Source organism: Cynocephalus volans, chromosome 6 (genome assembly GCF_027409185.1).
Source record: "Cynocephalus volans isolate mCynVol1 chromosome 6, mCynVol1.pri, whole genome shotgun sequence".
Classification (NCBI taxonomy): Eukaryota; Metazoa; Chordata; class Mammalia; order Dermoptera; family Cynocephalidae; genus Cynocephalus; species Cynocephalus volans.
In genome coordinates this window covers 154454517-154476083 of record NC_084465.1, presented here as the reverse complement: position 1 = coordinate 154476083, position 21567 = coordinate 154454517, and the positions used below count along the sequence as shown (strand labels likewise).

Below are 21567 nucleotides of genomic sequence, written 5' to 3'. Positions count from 1 at the left end.
ATATTTTCTTTTAAATATTTATAGTAAAATAATTGTCCTTAGATCTTCTAGTCATATATAGGTTTTTTTTGTTTTTGTTTTTGTCTTTTTTTTTGACCGGTAAGGGGATCACAACCCTTGGCTTGGTGTCGCCCGCACCATGCTCAGCCAGTGAGCGCACCGGCCATCCCTATATATAGGATCCAAACCCGCGGCAGGAGTGCCGCTGCGCTCCCAAGCGCCGCACTCTCCCGAGTGCACCAAGGGGCCGGCCCTAGTCATATATAGTTTTATGGAATATTCTAATGTAATTGAAAATGCACATGCTCACATACAAGTTAAACTATCATACATAGATTTTTAAATTATGAAGTAATAAAGATATAAACAGTCCATACTGAATAGAATTTAATTATTTCTTGATGACTCTGTATTATTACAGAGCCTTTGACAGGATCATGAATAGCTGTGATTTTATGAGGTACTCTAAAATATCAGGTGTATTAACTTAGTTATTATTTAGATTGTGGGGAAAATGGGAGGATTTTATTTATATACAATAGAAAGATAAGCTATTGATAATCACAGATTATTACTTCTGGATTATAAACTTCTGAAGTATAAACTCATGTTCTCTGTACCAGCAGTGTCATTGACATGCATTGTGTGCCCAACAAGTTTTTGCTGCATTCATAAATGAAGAGTTAAATAGATAAATTACTTAAATAATGTTTCCAAATAAGTTTTAGTGCCAGTAAAAGCTTGTTTTTATTGAAAATGACAACCAAAAAAAAAAAAAAAAAAAAACCCTGAAAACCTGGCATATTATTTCTATCAAATAATGCAAGTAACATTATGTTTTTCCTTTTGCTTTGACTCTCAGAAAGCTGGATCTAAATTTAACTTTTTTTATGATATTATTAGTAGTTTATTTTCTTTGTCCTTTAATGTTACTCTTTCTATTTTTAGTTTAATCCTCTTTGTAGAAAATAATTGTATTTTACATTGCTTGTTAACTTTATAAATGCCATTTGAGGTATGGCATCCTATTTTTAAAGAATTGAACTATTTGCTTGATACTAAGATATATAGGAGATGTTTTGTAATTGCTGTTTTACCTTCAGGGATTTATGAGGAGAAAATCTTTAGTCTGGTGGCATGTGAAATTCTCAGAAATAATATAACAAGTTCTTAACTGTGAATACTTCTTATAGTTTAATGCATATTCTTTCAAATTATAATTGTAATGGTCATATGGAAGTCCATCTTATGCAAATCTCATTTTAAAAATTGAATTTTGGATTTTTAAAAATATTATAGTTAATGCTTGAAGGAACATCTCAGATATAAATCAGTTTACACATATTTAGTTTGCCTAAATTTTTTAGTACAGATTTGTTTCATTAAGGTACAGGAAAAAATTTTTAAAGTCTTTGATCAATATTCTTAATTATGCTCAAGAAAGTTTATGTTAATTTACATTTCCACCAACATGGTATTAAATGGCCGTTTTTCTGAAGCCAGATAACATCTTAGAAAATTCATATACTTTTATTCTTAACACACATGGAATAAAGTGGAAAGTGATTACTGATTATTTTATTTACCATTTCTCTCTCCTACAGTGATAAAATTAATTCAGGGTTCTATGTTGAAAGCACATAGTGCTCTCCGTTGTTCAATTCAATATTAGATTCTGGCCTGTTTCAAAAAGGATTTTAAAATTGTTTGTGAAATACATAATAATCAACATGATAGGTTGAAAGTGTTACAAAAAAAGAAATTTAAAAAGTGTGATAGACTCATTAGCCTAGTCTTGGAATAAAGTAATCTGTACATATATGTTGTGGGAAAGACATCTGAGGTTCTATCTTACACTGCAAATGATTTTAAGAATACCTATAATATTTCAAGTAGATGAAATTTTATTTCTAATGAATTTATAAATTTGTTTAAAACTTCTTTTTAATTAGTTAACTCTCAATTATCTGTTCTGAGGAGTAATTATGACTAATTATATGTGAGAAAAAGTTAATTTTCAACTTGTAACTTCACTGAATGATTTCAAAAACAATTTTTCATAATATTTCCCAGAGTTACTAATAACAGAAACATACCAATTTATAGCATGTTCTTTCATTGCTCCCTTTTAAGTATATATGACCTTTGGAAGATATTAAAGTGAGACATTATATATATATAAGAAGTAGAAATGAAAAATAGTCAAAAACATAGATATTTTATAAGGATAAGAAACCAACATATGAACAGCCAGATCACAAAATTAACTCATTTTAAGACAAATCTTAAAATAAGTATATTTAACTGCAGATTTGCCTTAAAACAAGACAAGGAAAACAGAAGAGATGCTGACATGGTGTGTGACAGTCTTAGAGAGCTGCTACGAAGAACAGAGGAGCAGTGCAGTGAAGATGCTGCAGTGAGACGACTTGAAGTGACTCTGAGGACCCAAGATGCAGAACTGAGGGCTGTCAGAGACAACTGGAATCAGGTCAATTAACATTTGATAAACATTTTTAATTTTTTATTTTATTTCCTCAGTATTACTTATAATACTTATTTTAATATATATTATTTAGATTTAAAATAAACCAAAAATATTATCCTAAAATGAACTGTATTATAAATTATTAATTGTAAAATATTTATTATTATAAATCTTGGTATCTAATAGATGCTCAGTATATGTTTTCTGAATGAAGTAATGAAAAGTGAGTTGAGTTCAACCACTAATGTAAATGCTAATTTAGGCATTTTTATGTTAAAGTACAGGCAAAATACCTTTGAAAGTACAATGAAAGTAGTTAAATGTTTTGCAAAAGAACCTTCACTTCACAATACTGTGTCTGCTTTTTTTTCGAGAACTGTTTTTAGTCTGACAAATTTAGCTGTCATATATGCCATTAAAATTTGAGTAATCCATGTGAGATAAAGGTCCTTGTGCTTTAATAGGCTATTTCCTTTCAACAGTTTATAAAAAATGTTCTGCTCTTAATTAAGCTTTTAGAATTTTTTCCCCCATGGTATGAGACCAAAAACGTAATGAAGCATACCTTTAGCTTGTAGAAGAGCAAAATGACATCCAGAGGCAACTTTCTCAAGAACAGAATGCCAGCGTCTTACAAGATGGGATTCTGACCATGCACCCGTGTAAACAAAAGGAGCTAGAAACGGCTCAAAAGAAAATGAACGATAAGGTATTTTCTTCAATAGTTTTCAAATATGCACGTGTATGTATTTGTATGTGTATGTATTTTAAAAACCAGTTACATGCATCATGGAAGGTAGAGAGGATTTTTAAATCATATATGCATATAGATAGATATTCTGGGGGTGGGGGTGGCATTTTTGGCTCCTTGGAAAGAGTAATGTTCTTAATTCAACTCCTTTTGTCTGTCACAGTCAAGTAGTGACATTCACAGTGGCCTCATTCAAAGGAGAGGCTTTTAATAGTTTCCACAGAAATTATCCTTTCATACCTAAAAACCCTTGCTACTAGTGAGAGATGTTCTCATTTGGGGCAGCCATTTCACCTCCTGGGTATATTAATGGAGAGGTTAGTTTATTCCTTCCACCCGTAGGGAAGGAGGAAAGGTACAGTCAGTGCAGAGACCATATTTTGGATGTCATTCTCCTCACTTTTGAGAAGAGGAACAGTTTGCTCCAAGTGGCACCAATTTCAGCTCATAGGGCTTTTGAAAACAATGATACGCCATAACATGTACTTAGTGATATTTGATAATTTTATTCCTATTAAGGTAGTTCAATGTATTTTCCCCTATTTCACATTTATTATAATTTCAAACATTATGAAGAGAACAAAAATTATTGCATTGGCAAATAATCTTCTGATTTTTTAAGAAGAGCTCTATATATGTTACCTTATTTACCACTAGTGTTTTGAAATTTAAGGGCTCTTCTGTATTATTTATTTACACCGTGGAAGTAACTGCGGTTTGGTGGAAGAGCACTAGAGGTAGAGCACTAGAGGTAGACCTGGGAAAATCCTGCAGCTTGCTTACATTGTTAACCTCTCCTTCTCAGAACTGTGATAACTAAATGAGTTCATCGATGTATGTAGAAGTGCTTATTAGTACAATGCCTAGATTTATTGCTTACTAGTAAATGTGATTCTGATAACTAACTGTATGAGGGTATTTCAAAATGTCATGGAAAAGTAGCATTTAAAGATAATATGAATCTTTCCATAAACTTTTTGAAGCACCCTCATGTATATAATATTTGCATTTGTGTGTGTGTGTGTGTGTGTGTGTGTGTGTGTGTGTGTGTGTGTGTGTGTGTATCTGACTAGATATCCGAGTGTAAATCCCAATTTTTAGTGTGGTCCAATCAATTAATCTTTTATATCTCTGGGTTTGTTATAATTCAGAAAAAAGCTTTTTAATTCTGAGATTCTTAAAAATTCTGTCATGGATTCTTATTTTACTTTCATGGCTTCATTATCTTCAATTAAATGTTTGAAGTTTTGGGATTTTATCATTCTGTAAATAAGTGTTGAGGTTTGGATCCAACTTTTCTTCCAGTGAATATCCACTTATTGCAGTGCTTTCATTTACAAACATACAGGTTATTCTTTAATTTCAGAGAAAATCATGATATCATTTTATTTGGTGCTAGCTGAAAGTCTCCTTTGTTTTACTCAGATTTCTGATAGTCATACAAAAGATCTGTTGCATAAAAATGACATGTTGCAAGATGAAGTTGCCAAGCTAAGACTGGAAATAGACACAATAAAAAATCAATACCAGGAGAAGGAGAAGAAATATTCCAGGGACATTGAAATTGTAAAAGAAAAGAATGATGACCTTCAAAAGACAATGAAACTAAATGAGGAAACATCAACAAACAAAATATTCCAGTACATTGGACAGATTCGTGTTCTGACAGCTGAGAATACGGTGCTAAATTCTAAACTGGAGAATGAAAAACAAAACAAGGAAAGACTGGAAACAGAAGTTGAATCATATCACTCTAGACTGGCTGCTGCTATACAAGATCATGATCAAAGTCAGATACCTGAAAGGGACCTAGAACTTGCTTTGCAGCAAGCTGAAGATGAGTGGTTTCATTTACAGGAAAAAGTGAATTTTGATTTGTCTAACCTAAAAGATAACAATGAATTTCTTTCTCAGAAACTTTCTAAAGCTGAAAGTAGATCTAATAGTTTAGAAATTGAGTTCCATCACACAAGCGATGCTCTCAGAGAACAGACTTTGGTCTTAGAAGGTGTAAAAAGAGACCTAAGCCAAACACAGTGTCAAATGAAGGAATTTGAACACATGTATCATAATGAACAAGGTAAAGTGAATAAATGCACTGGAAAGCAGGAATCTGTAGAGGAGAGATTATCTCAACTACGACATGAAAATGTGTTGCTTCAACAGCAACTGGATGAAGCTCGCAACAAAGCTGATCATAAAGAAAAGACAGTAATTAATATCCAATACCAGTGTCGTGATATTGTAAGAAAACCCCAAGCTCAGAGTGAAAAAGGAAGTCTTATACTAGAAGAGAGAAACAAGGAGTTAATCAATGAATGTAATCATTTAAAAGAAAAACTGCATCACTACGAAAACGAGAAAGCAGAAAGAGAAGTAAGTACGAAGATACGTATTTTTCAAACTTGTGGAAAGTAAATTCAAAGTAATATTTGATTATGGCTAAAATTAAATCTAATCGAATATAGAAAAGAATAGATTATAAATGTATTTACTATGTCTGCTTAGAAACATTCCTTATTTACAGCAAATAAAAGTTAGACCTGAGAGATGATTTACTTTTAGTAAAGATATTGTGTCACCTATAAAATGTTGTGAGATTGAGATACAAATTGCTAACAGATGTAGACTGATATTAGTAATGAAGTCTTAATCTGCTCAAAATAATTTTAATGTCTTTATGGTGTCATATTTTAATTCCACAGTGGAGCAGATAAATAGAAATGCCTCTACCTAAAATAGATATTTTGAAATAAAGATTCAATTAAGTGGGTTACCTTGACAGTTCGTTCCAGAGTTCCCAGATGAACTGAAGTGTAGATGTTGTATCTCATGCTACTTTTCCTTTGGTACCTTTTGATGTATTTTTAGTTGGTATAATTTTATTTTTATTCATATCGATTTGACTTAAACCTGGAAATATTGCAGTTTCAAATTATGTATTCTTAGGACCTCTCAATTCTTTAGGGGTATCTACTTTTCATTAATCATAATTTGGGACCAATGTAGTGAATTTTAGCAAAACCATGTTTGATTTAATTGTCCCACTGGTATTTATAATTTATTTTGAATATTTTTAGAAAGAATTTACCCATTATTTTCATTTCAAGGCTCAATTATGATCATTTGAATATAACTTTGTCCAGTGCAAAGATAATTGTAGCTATCTGTGATTTATTATTTTTGGCATTGGATCCCCATTTTCAGACTACTGAGGGGTGGTGGGATTAATGTGTAGCAGGAATACAATGAGTAGGGGGGAGGTTTGTAGGAGCTGACGTCAGGGAGGGAGGTAGAGGCCAGGTTATCCTAGGGTCTTAAAACTATTGGAATTTCACTATTATTCTGACATAAGAATCTGTTGGAAGGATTTGAGCAGAGGATTGAATATGTGAGGAACTCTGAAGTTGATTTGAGCCTCTAATAAAAAAGAGGGAAAATGTTCCACATTGTAGAACTAACCACCACCAGTCCCACCCACAGAGCCATTTTGAGACTTCAGTAGGTCGTGAAGTATTGCAGATTCTTTGGGGAAAAAAATGGAGAGTGGGCTGAATCTGTTGTCTAAGTAACACAGTAATGATTAGGCAAGAAGATAGCACCTCTGTGTCCTTAACTAAATTCAGTAATAAACAGGAATTTATACACATGAGGAAAAGAAGTTGAATTGATTTATGTGGGGATATTTTCCAAAGTATATTTGTTAGAGTTAAATATTATTACCATTATTTAATAATGGAAGTCAGTAACAAAAGTATCTTATCAGGTAGCTGTAAGACCAGTTCAACACAAGCTGGCTGATAGTCTTAAAAAACAGCCTAAGTCAGAGGCTTCACTGGAGGTTACATCACGTTATCAAATTGATTTAGAAGATGAGACAAAGGATTTAAAGAAGAGATTATGTGAAATCCAAAGTCAGGTACGTATGAAGTTTAACATGCCAACACTTAATCTGTAGCTGGTTAAATAGTATAAAGTGTTTTAGGATTCAGTGGACAGCTCTCTTTTGTACTTTCATTATAATTAACTTTACTACAATTTTATTACCTTTATAGCATCCTTATTTCTTAAACTCTGACTTACATTCTTACCATGTTTTTTTATAATGACACAGATTTTTTAAAAAAATTTAAACATTGAGGATGAAAAATAAAAGGAGAAGAAAGGGGCAAATGGTTTTTTAAAACATCTAAACAAATAAAAATAATATTTACCCTTAAGAAAACTAATTATACATCATTTCTCACAGAAGTTGTAAAAGTTTTTTTTCTGTTACAGTATTTTTCAGGAATATCTTTATTGCTATAGTGAGGCAAGACAAATTAAATCTCAGAGTATGATGTCTAATGGAATGTTCCCGAAAGTTGTCTTATTTGTCATCCTCAGTTTTGTGAATGGAGAGGTTGTGTATATATTTATTTCATGGATTTCAGGGAAACTTATACAGAAATGCCGTTAACACTTTTCTACAAAATGGAAATGTTTTAGGTTAATTTGCACACTATTTGAAAAGTTAGGCATTTCCTTTATTTTCCTTTCATTCTAGATATGTTGTAAAATTAAAGAAATAGTCACATCATGTATAGTAATATATGTCCAAAATAGAGAATTAAGACAACTTTATTCAGATATAATTCATGTGCTATACAGTTCACCCACTCAAAGTGTGCCATTCAGTGTCTCAGTATATTCAGAGATGTGTAACCAACACAACAGCACCCTGAAAGGAAACCCTGCTGTGGCCCACCTCGGCTTTCCTTGTGGCCTGAGCTTCCTCCCAGCATGGGGGCTGGGTTGCAAGGGCAAGCAGTCCGAGATCAAGAGACGTTTCTACCATAGTGTAGGAGGTCACAAGGCGTCACTTTGACCACATTCTCTTCATTAGAGACAAGTCACTAAGGTTGGCCCATATTCTACATTTTTTTTATAGGATGAATATTAAAGAGAGTGTAGACATGTTTTAAAGTGAGTACACTATACCTGCTGGCCACAGTTTTTTTAGATTCCTCTCACTTGAAAAATGTACTCATTCCTATTCAGTATCCCCTACAAGTTTCATCATCAGGCTCAGGCTTGAAGAGCAAGATCTTACCATTCTTATCAGGTCCATATGGGGATGAGGTACCCGGATTTGGGTTTCTAGAGTATAGCCCCTTGAGTACAGTTCCTCTCAAAATGAATTTAAGGCTAAAGAGACAAGTTATCGACAATCCACACACCCACCATTCTGCTAAACTGCTAAAGACCTTCCAATTCAACAGAGAAAAAATATGAGGCGCACAGGAAACGCTAGCCTATAGCAATTCTTTTTATTTATTTATTTTTAAAATTTTATTTTCTCGATATACATTGTGGCTGATTATTGTTGCCCATCACCAAAACCTCCCTCCCTCCTGCCAACAATGTCCTTTCTGTTTGCTTGTCATATCAACTTCAAGGAATTGTGTTTGTTATATCTTCTTCCCCCTGCCCCTGGGTTTTTTTTTTTTTTTTTTTTTTTTTTTTTTTTTTGTGTGTGTGTGTGTGTGAATTATATATTAATTTTTTAGCTCCCACCGATAAGTGAGAACATGTGGTATTTCTCTTTCTGTACCTGACTTGTTTCACTTAATGTAATTCTCTCAAGGTCCATCCATGTTGTTGCAAATGGCAGTATTTCATTCGTTTTTATAGCTGAGTAGTATTCCATTGTGTACATGTACCACATTTTTCGTATGTAGAGGTTTTAGGCTGTTCGATATATAGGTTCATGTCATCTGCAAACAGGGACAGTTTGACTTCATCTTTTCCAATCGGGATGCCCTTTATTTCCTTCTCTTCTCTGATTGCTCTGGCTAGTACTTCCAACACTATGTTGAATAGGAGTGGTGAGAGTGGGCATCCTTGTCTAGTTCCTGTTCTTAAAGGAAAAGCTTTCAGCTTTTCCCCATTCAGGATGATATTGGCAGTGGGTTTGGCATATATGTCTTTAATTATGTTGAGATACTTTCCCTCTATACCTAACTTATAGAGGGTCTTTGTCATGAATGAGTGCTGAACTTTATCAAATGCTTTTTCAGCATCTGTAGAGATGATCATATGGTCCTTGTGTTTGGTTTTATTAATATGGTGTATCACATTTATTGACTTGCGTATGTTGAACCAACCTTGCATCCCTGGGATGAATCCCACTTGATCGTGGTGAATAATTTTACGTATGTGTTGCTGTATTCTGTTTGCTAGTATTTTAGTGAGGATTTTTGCATCTATATTCATCAAGGATATCGGCCTGTAGTTTTCTTTTTTGGTTATATCTTTACCTGGTTTTGGTATCAGGATGATGTTTGCTTCATAGAATGAGTTTGGGAGATTTGCGTCCGTTTCCATCTTTTGGAATAGTTTGTAAAGAATCGGTGTCAATTCCTCTTTGAATGTTTGGTAAAATTCTGCTGTGAATCCATCTGGTCCTGGGCTTTTCTTTGTTGGGAGCCTTCTGATAACAGCTTCAATCTCCTTTATTGTTATTGGTCTGTTCAAATTTTCTACGTCTTCATGGTTCAGTTTTGGGAGCTTGTGTGTGTCCAGAAATTTATCCATTTCCTCCAGATTTCGAAACTTGTTGGCGTATAGTTGTTTATAGTAGTCTCAAATGATTACTTGTATTTCAGATGAATCAGTTGTAATATCGCCTTTTTCATTTCTAATTTTTGTTATTTGAGTCCTCTCTTCTTTTTTTTGTTAGCCATGCTAATGGTTTGTCAATTTTATTTATCTTTTCAAAAAAACAACTTTTTGATTCATTGATCTTTTGAATTGTTTTTTTGGTTTCAATTTCATTAAGTTCTGCTCTGATCTTTATGATTTCTTTCCATCTGCTAACTTTGGGTTCGGATTATTCTTGTTTTTCTAACTCTTTAAGGTGAAGTATTAGGTTGTTCACTTGCCATCTTTCCATTCTTCTGAAGTAAGCATTCACTGTGATAAATTTCCCCCTTAGTACTGCTTTTGCAGTATCCCACAGGTTTTGGTATGATGTATCATTGTTTTCATTACTTTTAATAAATTTTTTGATTTCCTGTTTGATTTCTTCTTGGACCTATATGTCATTAAATAGAATGCTGTTCAATTTCCATGTGTTTGTATAGTTTCCAGAATTTCATTTTTTATTGATTTCTAGTTTTAATCCATTGTGGTCTGAGAAAATACATGTGATAATTCCAATTTTTTTGAATTTATTGAGACTTGATTTGTGACCTAGTATGTGATCTGTCCTGGAGAATGATCTATGTGGTGATGAGAAGAATGAATATTCTGAGGTTGTTGGATGGAATGTTCTGTAGATATCTGCCAATTCCAATTGGTCCAGAGTGTTGTTTAGATCTTGTGTTTCTCTGCTGATTCTTTGCCTAGATGATTTTTCCAATATTGATAGTGGGATGTTCAGGTCCCGTGATATTATGGTATTAGTATCTATTTTCTTCTTTTGGTCTATTAGAGTTTGCTTTATAAATCTGGCTGCTCCGGCATTGAGTGCATATATAATTATGACTGTTATGTCTTCTTGATGAATCAATCCTTTTATCGTTATGTAGTGGCCCACATTATCTCTTTTTATGGTTTTTAGTTTAAAGTCTATTTTATCAGATATAAGAATAGCTACTCCAGCTTGTTTTTCATTTCTGTTTGCATGGTAAATCTTTTTCCATCCTTTAACTCTTAGTCTATGTGAGTCTTTATAGGTGAGGTGGGTCTCTTGAAGGCAGCATATATTTGGGTCCTCCTTTTTAATCCAGTCAGCCAGTCTGTATCTTTTGATTGGGGAATTTAATCCTTTTACATTAAGAGTTGTTATTGAAAAGTGTTGATTTGCTCCTAGCATTTTCTTGGTTTTTGTTGGGATGTCTTTTTGTTCCTTTCTTTCTGATTTACTGTTTGTTTTCTGTATTGGTTGGTTCCTTACGTTGCGGATAAACTTTTCTTTTTCTCTTCATTGTGAATATTTTTATTTACCCTGGGTTTTGATTTTTCTTGGGTTTTTATAGCAGTGGTAGTTATTTTTCAGATACCAAACCCAGTACTCCATTGAGAATTTCTTGTAAAGGTGGTAGTGTGGTAGTGAACTCCTGCAGTTTTTGTTTGTCTGAGAAATATACTATTTGCTCTTCATTTCAGAAGGATAGCCTTGCGGAGTAGAGTATTCTTGGATTGCAGTCTCTGTCTTTAGGATTTTGAATATATCATCGCATTCCTTTCTTGCTTTTTGGGTTTGTGATGAAATGTCTGATGGTAGTCTGATTGGGTCTCCCTTATAGGTGATTGACGCTTCCCTCATACAGCTTTTAAGATTCTATCTTTGTCTTTGCACTCGGTCACACGCTGGCACTGTGGGGTGCATGGTCTCCACGGATATTGGGCCTTTCCAGCAGGGCACCTCTCTGATCGGCATGCACTTGGCCAGGCTCTTGTTTTGTTTTTTAATAGCAATGTGCCATTTTTAGTATTAGTATCTCTGCTGGTTATTTATTGCTGGACAATAAAATACCTCCAAATTCAGTGTCTTCAAACAGCATTTAGATTATCAGCTTAACCTGCAGTTTAGCTAGGCTCAGTGGGGTCAGCTTATTTTTTGTCCACTTGGCATCAAGTGGGGTGACTTGAAGCTGGGAATTAGAATCTTCCAAAAGCTTGTTTGTTCACAGTTGTTTATTGGCAGTTGAAGTTCACTTTTGGCTGGGACTTTAGCTGTGGCAGTTAGCTGGAACACCTGCATGAGGATTCATTTTGTGGCCTGGGCTTCCTCACAGTATGGTGGATGGATACTAAGGTGAGCTTCCATAGACAGAGAAAGTCATATGGACACTATCACATTTTCTAACTTTGCCCTAGAAGTCCCACAGCAGTTACACTGTATTCTGTTCACTAGAAGCCAGTTACTAAGGTCGTACTATGCACATACACAGGAGAGTAAATTTCATGGTAGAAATGTCAAAGATTTTACAGACATGTTTTAAAACCACGATTCAACTGACCTTTTCTTAATTATTATATTTAAAGGAACGTAGTTCTTGCCAACTCAGTACCACTGAAATTCCAGCAAATTGTTGTTTAGCATGTGCCCTTATTTTGTGACAAGTGGCAAAGGATTACAATATGGTGCTAATTGAAATAAAGCATTTTGGTTCAACAAAACATATACATCATGTCCCAAAATATTATACTAAGAGATTTACTTGCTACTTAACCCTCAGAATTATTAAGTAATCTTTTGAATAACATTGAGATTAGCACAAAATATTGGCAGTTCAGAAATGGCTTATGGTATTAGAATTTATATTTACAAGTTTTATTAATTAGAGTTTCATTTTCAGTCTCATCCTGGGAATCACTTTTTGAGTCAGGCCTAAATAACTCAATATAAAATCCCTAAAACTTTTTTAGTAATTATGAGGAGTAAAAATAGGGAGAAGGGATATAATACTTTCTGTTAAGAGGTGACTTAGAACCATTTTAAGGAGGAAATACATAAAATAATCATAGAAAAATAAAAGTGCATGATCCAGTGCAAATGAGTGGCAAACATGATGAGAGTAAGTAATGCATTTGTGTGGCTTCTGATGGTCTTAACTTTGTTCTTGATTTTCTGAGTAATTTACGGTCTACATTCTAAGAATCTATTTACAATATAGATAATATCTCATTGCAGCTGAATTTATTTCAAAATGTATCATTGGTTTTGAGTTAGACTATTCTCAGCCTACTTCCTTTGTTACCAAACCATATCATTTCATTCCTTCAGGTTGATGGTCTTACAGCACAACTGGAAGCTGCATCTTCACATTGTCTGCATCTGGATGCAGAGAATCAAGTTCTTAAAAAAGAGCTATTATCTATGAAAAAAATACAAAAGAAATGTGAACAACTAGAGAAGAAGGAAAAGAAGTTGGAACAAGTAGTAGTGAACCTCAAAAGTCACATGGAAATGAACATGGTAGAACGTCATCAAGTAGAGCAGTATAAGCAGGAGATTGAAGAAAAAGCAAGACAGAATGTAGTAGAAAAACTAAAAGAAGTTCATCTGTTTTTACAGGTTAGTTTATCTGTAGTGTGCTTTAGTTCATGTCACTGCAAATTATATTTTGGATATATATACATTGTATGTGTTTGTCCTACTTCCCTTATAGTGGTTTGTTTAATATATTTCTAGGAGGGAGGCTTTTGTTTTTTCCTATTTTCAGTTTCCATCATTATTATTACTAAATTAATCTTGATTATTAAGGTCTGGCATAAAACTGACTTTTAGAAGGAATAGAAAAAATTGTGATTTAGAAATTATAGCATACTCTTGAATTATTCTTGTCACATTGTTCAATTTTTAAAATTGTAAATTGATTCTAATATTCTTTGAATTATCAGGTTACTTATGTTTTATTTTTATTTCTTTTAGTATATTTATCATTATACAATGTAATCAATTTTCATGGCCCTTTACAACTTCCCCCTTTCCTTTCTCCCTCTCCCCCGTTCCCACCCCTGGCAGCCTCAGTTCTGTTCTCTTCTCTTGGAAAGTTCCACATATTATTGTGATTGTTGTATCTTTTTTCTTTCTTTTTTATTACCTCCCACATATAAGTGAGGATATGCGGTATTTCTCTTTCTGCGCCTGGCTTATTTCTCATAATGTAATTTTCTCTGGGTTCATCCATGTTGCTGCAAATGGCAGTATTTCATTCTTTTTAATGGCAGAGTAGGTATAAATATACCACACAGGTTCCAGGAGTCCTAACATAAGTATTATTAAACAATTTTAATATTTGGATTTAATTCAGATGAAATAATTATTTTAAACTTTAACTTTTTTCACATATTTAAAATTGCTCTCTGAATCACTGATTCAAAACTAAAGGAAATAAATATGCAATACTTACTCAGGTTATAATTATTATTATTATTTTTTTTTAATTTTATTTTATCGATATACATTGTGGCTGATTATTGCTCCCCATCACCAAAACCTCCCTCCCTTCTCCCTCCCCCCCCCAACAATGTCCTTTCTCTTTGCTTGTTGTATCAACTTCAAATAATTGTGGTTGTTATATCTTCCTCCCCCCCCCGGTTTTTGTGTGTGTGTGTGTGTGTGTGTGTGTGGGTGTGTGTGTGAATTTATATGTTAATTTTTAGCTCCCACCAATAAGTGAGAACATGTGGTATTTCTCTTTCTGTGCTTGACTTGTTTCACTTAATATAATTCTCTCAAGGTCCATCCATGTTGTTGCAAATGGCAGTATTTCATTCGTTTTTATAGCTGAGTAGTATTCCATTGTGTAGATGTACCACATTTTCCGTATCCACTCATCTGATGATGGGCATTTGGGCTGGTTCCAACTCTTGGCTATTGTAAAGAGTGCTGCGATAAACATTGGGAAACAGGTATACCTTCAACTTGATGATTTCCATTTCTCTGGGTATATTCCCAACAGTGGGATAGCTGGGTCGTATGGTAGATCTATCTGCAATTGTTTGAGGAACCTCCATACCATTTTCCATAGAGGCTGCACCATTTTGCAGTCCCAACAACAATGTATGAGAGTTCCTTTTTCTCCGCAGCCTCGCCAGCATTTATCGTTCACAGTCTTTTGGATTTTAGCCATCCTAACTGGAGTTAGATGGTATCTCAGTGTGGTTTTGATTTGCATTTCCCGGACATAGAGTGATGTTGAGCATTTTTTCATATGTCTGTTAGCCATTTGGATATCTTCCTTAGAGAAATGCCTATTTAGCTCTTTTGCCCATTTTTTAATTGGGTTGCTTGTTTTCTTCTTGTATAGTTGTTTGAGTTCCTTATATATTCTGGATATTAATCCTTTGTCAGATATATATTTTGCAAATATTTTCTCCCATTCTGTTGGTTGTCTTTTAACTCTTTTGTTTCTTTTGCTGTGCAGAAGCTTTTTAGTTTGATATAATCCCATTTGTTTATTTTTCCTTTGGTTGCCCGTGCTTTTGGGGTCGTATTCATGAAGTCTGTGCCCAGTCCTATTTCCTGAAGTGTTTCTCCTATGTTTTCTTTAAGAAGTTTTATTGTTTCAGGATGTATATTTAAATCCTTAATCCATTTTGAGTTGATTTTAGTATACGGCGAGAGGTATGGATCTAGTTTCTTTCTCCTGCATATGGATATCCAGTCATCCCAGCACCATTTGCTGAAGAGGCAGTCCCTTCCCCAGTGAATAGGCTTGGTGCCTTTGTCAAAGATCAGCTGACAGTAAGTGTGTGGGTTGATTTCTGGATTCTCTATTCTATTCCATTGGTCAGTGTGTCTGTTTTTATGCCAGTACCATAGTGTTTTGGTTATTATAGCTTTGTAGTATAGCTTAAAGTCAGGTAGTGTTATGCCTCCAGCTTTATTTTTTTTGCTCAGCATTGCCTATGCGTGGACTTTTATTGTTCCATATAAATGACTGCATAGTTTTTTCCATTTCTGAGAAAAATGTCTTTGGAATTTTGATGGGGATTGCATTGAATTTGTATATCACTTTGGGTAGTATGGACATTTTCACTATGTTGATTCTTCCAATCCAAGCGCATGGGATATCTTTCCATCTTCTTGTATCCTCTCTAATTTCTCTCAGCAGTGGTTTGTAGTTCTCAATATAGAGATTTTTCACTCATTCCTAAGTATTTTATTTTTTTGCTGGCTATTGTAAATGGGCAGGCTTTCTTGATTTCTCGTTCTGCATGTTCACTATTGGAGAAAAGAAATGCTACTGATTTTTGAGTGTTAATTTTGTATCCTGCTACTGTGCTGAAATCATTTATCAATTCCAACAGTTTTTTTGTAGAGGTTTTAGGCTGTTCGATATATAGGATCATGTCATCTGCAAAGAGGGACAGTTTAACTTCATCTTTTCCAATCTGGATGCCCTTTATTTCCTTCTCTTCTCTGATTGCTCTGGCTAGTACTTCCAACACTATGTTGAATAGGAGTGGTGAGAGTGGGCATCCTCGTCTAGTTCCTGTTCTTAAAGGAAAGGCTTTCAGCTTTTCCCCATTCAGGATGATATTGGCTGTGGGTTTGGCATATATGGCTTTAATTATGTTGAGATACTTTCCCTCTATACCTAACTTATAGAGGGTCTTTGTCATGAATGAGTGCTGAACTTTATCAAATGCTTTTTCAGCATCTATAGAGATGATCATATGGTCCTTGTGTTTGAGTTTATTAATATGGTGTATCACATTTTTTGATTTGCGTATGTTGAACCAACCTTGCATCCCTGGGATGAATCCCACTTGATCGTGGTGAATAATTTTACGTATGTGTTGCTGTATTCTGTTTGCTAGTATTTTAGTGAGGATTTTTGCATCTATATTCATGAAGTATATTGGCCTGTAGTTTTCTTTTTTGGTTATATCTTTACCTGGTTTTGGTATCAGGATGATGTTTGCTTCATAGAATGAGTTTGGGAGATTTGTGTCCGTTTCAATCTTTTGGAATAGTTTGTAAAGAATCGGTGTCAATTCCTCTTTGAATGTTTGGTAAAATTCTGCTGTGAGTCCATCTGGTCCTGGGCTTTTCTTTGTTGGGAGCCTTCTGATCACAGCTTCAATCTCCTTTATTGTTATTGGTCTGTTCAAATTTTCTACGTCTTCACGGTTCAGTTTTGGGAGCTTGTGTGTGTCCAGAAATTTATCCATTTCCTCCAGATTTTCAAATTTGTTGGCGTATACTTGTTTATAGTAGTCTCGAATGATTCCTTGTATTTCAGATGAATCAGTTGTAATATCGCCTTTTTCATTTCTAATTTTTGTTATTTGAGTCTTCTCTCTTCTTTTTTTTGTTCGCCATGCTAATGGTTTGTCAATTTTATTTATCTTTTCAAAAAACCAACTTTTTGATTCGTTGATCTTTTGAATTGTTTTTTGGTTTTCAATTTCATTCAGTTCTGCTCTGATCTTAATGATTTCTTTCCGTCTGCTAACTTTAGGTTTGGATTGTTCTTGTTTTTCTAGTTCTTTAAGGTGAAGTGTTAGGTTGTTCACTTGCCATCTTTCTATTCTTCTGAAGTGAGCGTTTAATGCAATAAATTTTCCCCTCAATACTGCTTTTGCAGTATCCCACAGGTTTTGGTATGATGTATCATTGTTTTCATTAGTTTCAAGAAATTTTTTGATTTCCTGCTTGATTTCTTCTTGGACCCATATGTCATTAAGTAGAATGCTGTTTAATTTCCATGTGTTTGTATAGTTTCCAGAGTTTCGTTTGTTATTAATTCCTAGTTTTAATCCATTGTGGTCTGAGAAGATACATGGGATAATTCCAATTTCTTTGAATTTATTGAGACTTGATTTGTGACCTAATATGTGATCTATCCTGGAGAATGATCCATGTGCTGATGAGGAAAATGAATATTCTGAGGTTGTTGCGTGGAATGTTCTGTGTAGACATCTGCCAATTCCAATTGGTCTAGAGTCTTGTTTAGATCTTGTGTTTCTCTACTGATTCTTTGCCTAGATGATCTGTCTAATATTGACAGTGGGGTGTTCAGGTCCCCTGCTATTATGGTATTAGTGTCTATTTCCTTCTTTAGGTCTAATAGAGTTTGTTTTATAAATCTGGCTGCTCCAACATTGGGTGCATACATATTTATGATTGTTATGTCTTCTTGATGGATCAGTCCTTTTATCATTAAGTAGTGTCCCTCATTGTCTCTTTTTATGGTTTTTAGTTTAAAGTCTATTTTGTCAGATATAAGAATAGCTACTCCAGCTCGTTTTTCTTTTCTGTTTGCATGGTAAATCTTTTCCCATCCTTTCACTCTTAGTCTGTGTGAATCTTTATGGGTGAGGTGGGTCTCTTGTAGGCAGCGTATAGTTGGGTCCTGTTTCTTGATCCAGTCAGCCAGTCTGTGTCTTTTGATTGGGGAATTTAAGCCTTTTACATTAAGAGTTGTTTTTGAAAAGTGTTGATTTGCTCCTAGCATTTTATTGGTTTTTGTTTGGATGTCTTTTTGTTCCTTTCTTTCTGATTTACTGTTTGTTTTCTGTATTGGTTGGTTGCTTAGGTTGCGGATAAATTTTTTTTTCCTCTTCATTGTGAATATTTTTATTTACCCTGGGTTTTGATTTTTCTTGGGTTTTTATAGCATTGGTAGTTATTTTTCAGATACCAAACCCAGTACTCCCTTGAGGATTTCTTGTAAGGGTGGTAGTGTGGTACTGAACTCCCGCAGTTTTTGTTTGTCTGAGAAATATACTATTTGCCCTTCATTTCAGAAGGATAGCCTTGCAGAGTAGAGTATTCTTGGCTGGCAGTCTCTGTCTTTAGTATTTTGAATATATCATACCATTCCTTTCTAGCTTTTAGGGTTTGTGATGAAAAGTCTGATGTTAGCCTGATTGGGGCTCCCTTATAGGTGATTTGATGCTTCCCTCATACAGCTTTTAAGATTCTATCTTTGTCTTTGCACTCGGTCACACGCTGGCACTGTGGGGTGCATGGTCTCCACGGATCTTGGGCCTTTCCAGCAGGGCCCCTCTCTGATTGGCATGCACATGGCCAGGCTCTTGTTTTGTTTTTTAATAGCAATGTGCCATTTTTAGTATTAGTATCTCTGCTGGTTATTTATTGCTGGACAATAAAATACCTCCAAATTCAGTGTCTTCAAACAGCATTTAGATTATCAGCTTAACCTGCAGTTTAGCTAGGCTCAGTGGGGTCAGCTTATTTTTTGTCCACTTGGCATCAAGTGGGGTGACTTGAAGCTGGGAATTAGAATCTTCCAAAAGCTTGTTTGTTCACAGTTGTTTATTGGCAGTTGAAGTTCACTTTTGGCTGGGACTTTAGCTGTGGCAGTTAGCTGGAACACCTGCATGAGGATTCATTTTGTGGCCTGGGCTTCCTCACAGTATGGTGAATGGATACTAAGGTGAGCTTCCATAGACAGAGAAAGTCATATGGACACTATCACATTTTCTAACTTTGCCCTAGAAGTCCCACAGCAGTTACACTGTATTCTGTTCACTAGAAGCCAGTTACTAAGGTCGTACTATGCACATACACAGGAGAGTAAATTTCATGGTAGAAATGTCAAAGATTTTACAGACATGTTTTAAAACCACGATTCAACTGACCTTTTCTTAATTATTATATTTAAAGGAACGTAGTTCTTGCCAACTCAGTACCACTGAAATTCCAGCAAATTGTTGTTTAGCATGTGCCCTTATTTTGTGACAAGTGGCAAAGGATTACAATATGGTGCTAATTGAAATAAAGCATTTTGGTTCAACAAAACATATACATCATGTCCCAAAATATTATACTAAGAGATTTACTTGCTACTTAACCCTCAGAATTATTAAGTAATCTTTTGAATAACATTGAGATTAGCACAAAATATTGGCAGTTCAGAAATGGCTTATGGTATTAGAATTTATATTTACAAGTTTTATTAATTAGAGTTTCATTTTCAGTCTCATCCTGGGAATCACTTTTTGAGTCAGGCCTAAATAACTCAATATAAAATCCCTAAAACTTTTTTAGTAATTATGAGGAGTAAAAATAGGGAGAAGGGATATAATACTTTCTGTTAAGAGATGACTTAGAACCATTTTAAGGAGGAAATACATAAAATAATCATAGAAAAATAAAAGTGCATGATCCAGTGCAAATGAGTGGCAAACATGATGAGAGTAAGTAATGCATTTGTGTGGCTTCTGATGGTCTTAACTTTGTTCTTGATTTTCTGAGTAATTTACGGTCTACATTCTAAGAATCTATTTACAATATAGATAATATCTCATTGCAGCTGAATTTATTTCAAAATGTATCATTGGTTTTGAGTTAGACTATTCTCAGCCTACTTCCTTTGTTACCAAACCATATCATTTCATTCCTGCAGGTTGATGGTCTTACAGCACAACTGGAAGCTGCATCTTCACATTGTCTGCATCTGGATGCAGAGAATCAAGTTCTTAAAAAAGAGCTATTATCTATGAAAAAAATACAAAAGAAATGTGAACAACTAGAGAAGAAGGAAAAGAAGTTGGAACAAGTAGTACTGAACCTCAAAAGTCACATGGAAATGAACATGGTAGAACGTCATCAAGTAGAGCAGTATAAGCAGGAGATTGAAGAAAAAGCAAGACAGGATGTAGTAGAAAAACTGAAAGAAGTTAATCTATTTTTACAGGTTAGTTTATTTATCTGTAGTGTGCTTTAGTTCATGTCACTGCAAATTATATTTTGGATATATATACATTGTATGTGTTTGTCCTACTTCCCTTATAGTGGTTTGTTTAATATATTTCTAGGAGGGAGGCTTTTGTTTTTTCCTATTTTCAGTTTCCATCATTATTATTACTAAATTGATCTTGATTATTAAGATCTGGCATAAAACTGACTTTTAGAAGGAATAGAAAAAATTGTGATTTAGAAATTATAGCATACTCTTGAATTATTCTTGTCACATTGTTCAATTTTTAAAATTGTAAATTGATTCTAATATTCTTTGAATTATCAGGTTACTTATGTTTTATTTTTATTTCTTTTAGTATATTTATCATTATACAATGTAATCAATTTTCATGGCCCTTTACAACTTCCCCCTTTCCTTTCTCCCTCTCCCCCGTTCCCACCCCTGGCAGCCTCAGTTCTGTTCTCTTCTCTTGGAAAGTTCCACATATTATTGTGATTGTTGTATCTTTTTTCTTTCTTTTTTATTACCTCCCACATATAAGTGAGGATATGCGGTATTTCTCTTTCTGCGCCTGGCTTATTTCTCATAATGTAATTTTCTCTAGGTTCATCCATGTTGCTGCAAATGGCAGTATTTCATTCTTTTTAATGGCAGAGTAGGTATAAATATACCACACAGGTTCCAGGAGTCCTAACATAAGTATTATTAAACAATTTTAATATTTGGATTTAATTCAGATGAAATAATTATTTTAAACTTTAACTTTTTTCACATATTTAAAATTGCTCTCTGAATCACTGATTCAAAACTAAAGGAAATAAATATGCAATACTTACTCAGGTTATAATTATTTTTAAAATGCATCCTATTAATTCACTTTAGGAACAAGCAGCATTTCAAGAAAATTTAGAGAAGTTAAGAGAGAATAAAAATGCTTCCATAAGAAGTCAATTCGAACTCAGAATTACTAAGACCTGGAATCTGAACTCATCAAAATGAAAAATTCTCAAGATGATTGTCGTGAAACAGAATTGGTAAAATATAAGCAACTCTATCTAAAAGAATTAGAAGCCAGAAAATCATTGTCAGAAAAACTAAGCAAGTCAAGACATATAATCAAAGACAATAAATTAAGCTCATTAATTTGCCCCTAA

General features: G+C 34.1%; 1 protein-coding gene across 1 annotated transcript in view; it reads left to right on the top strand.

The window, feature by feature from the left end:
* LOC134381089 (ankyrin repeat domain-containing protein 26-like) overlaps window positions 1-21567 on the top strand; it is a 100182-nt gene that overhangs the window by 51821 nt on the left and 26794 nt on the right. Inside the window, 8 exon segments of the mRNA XM_063101152.1 lie at window positions 2311-2491; window positions 3060-3197; window positions 4665-5615; window positions 7006-7158; window positions 13015-13305; window positions 20117-20407; window positions 21296-21382; window positions 21385-21515. Coding sequence (XP_062957222.1) covers window positions 2311-2491; window positions 3060-3197; window positions 4665-5615; window positions 7006-7158; window positions 13015-13305; window positions 20117-20407; window positions 21296-21382; window positions 21385-21515 — 2223 coding nt within the window.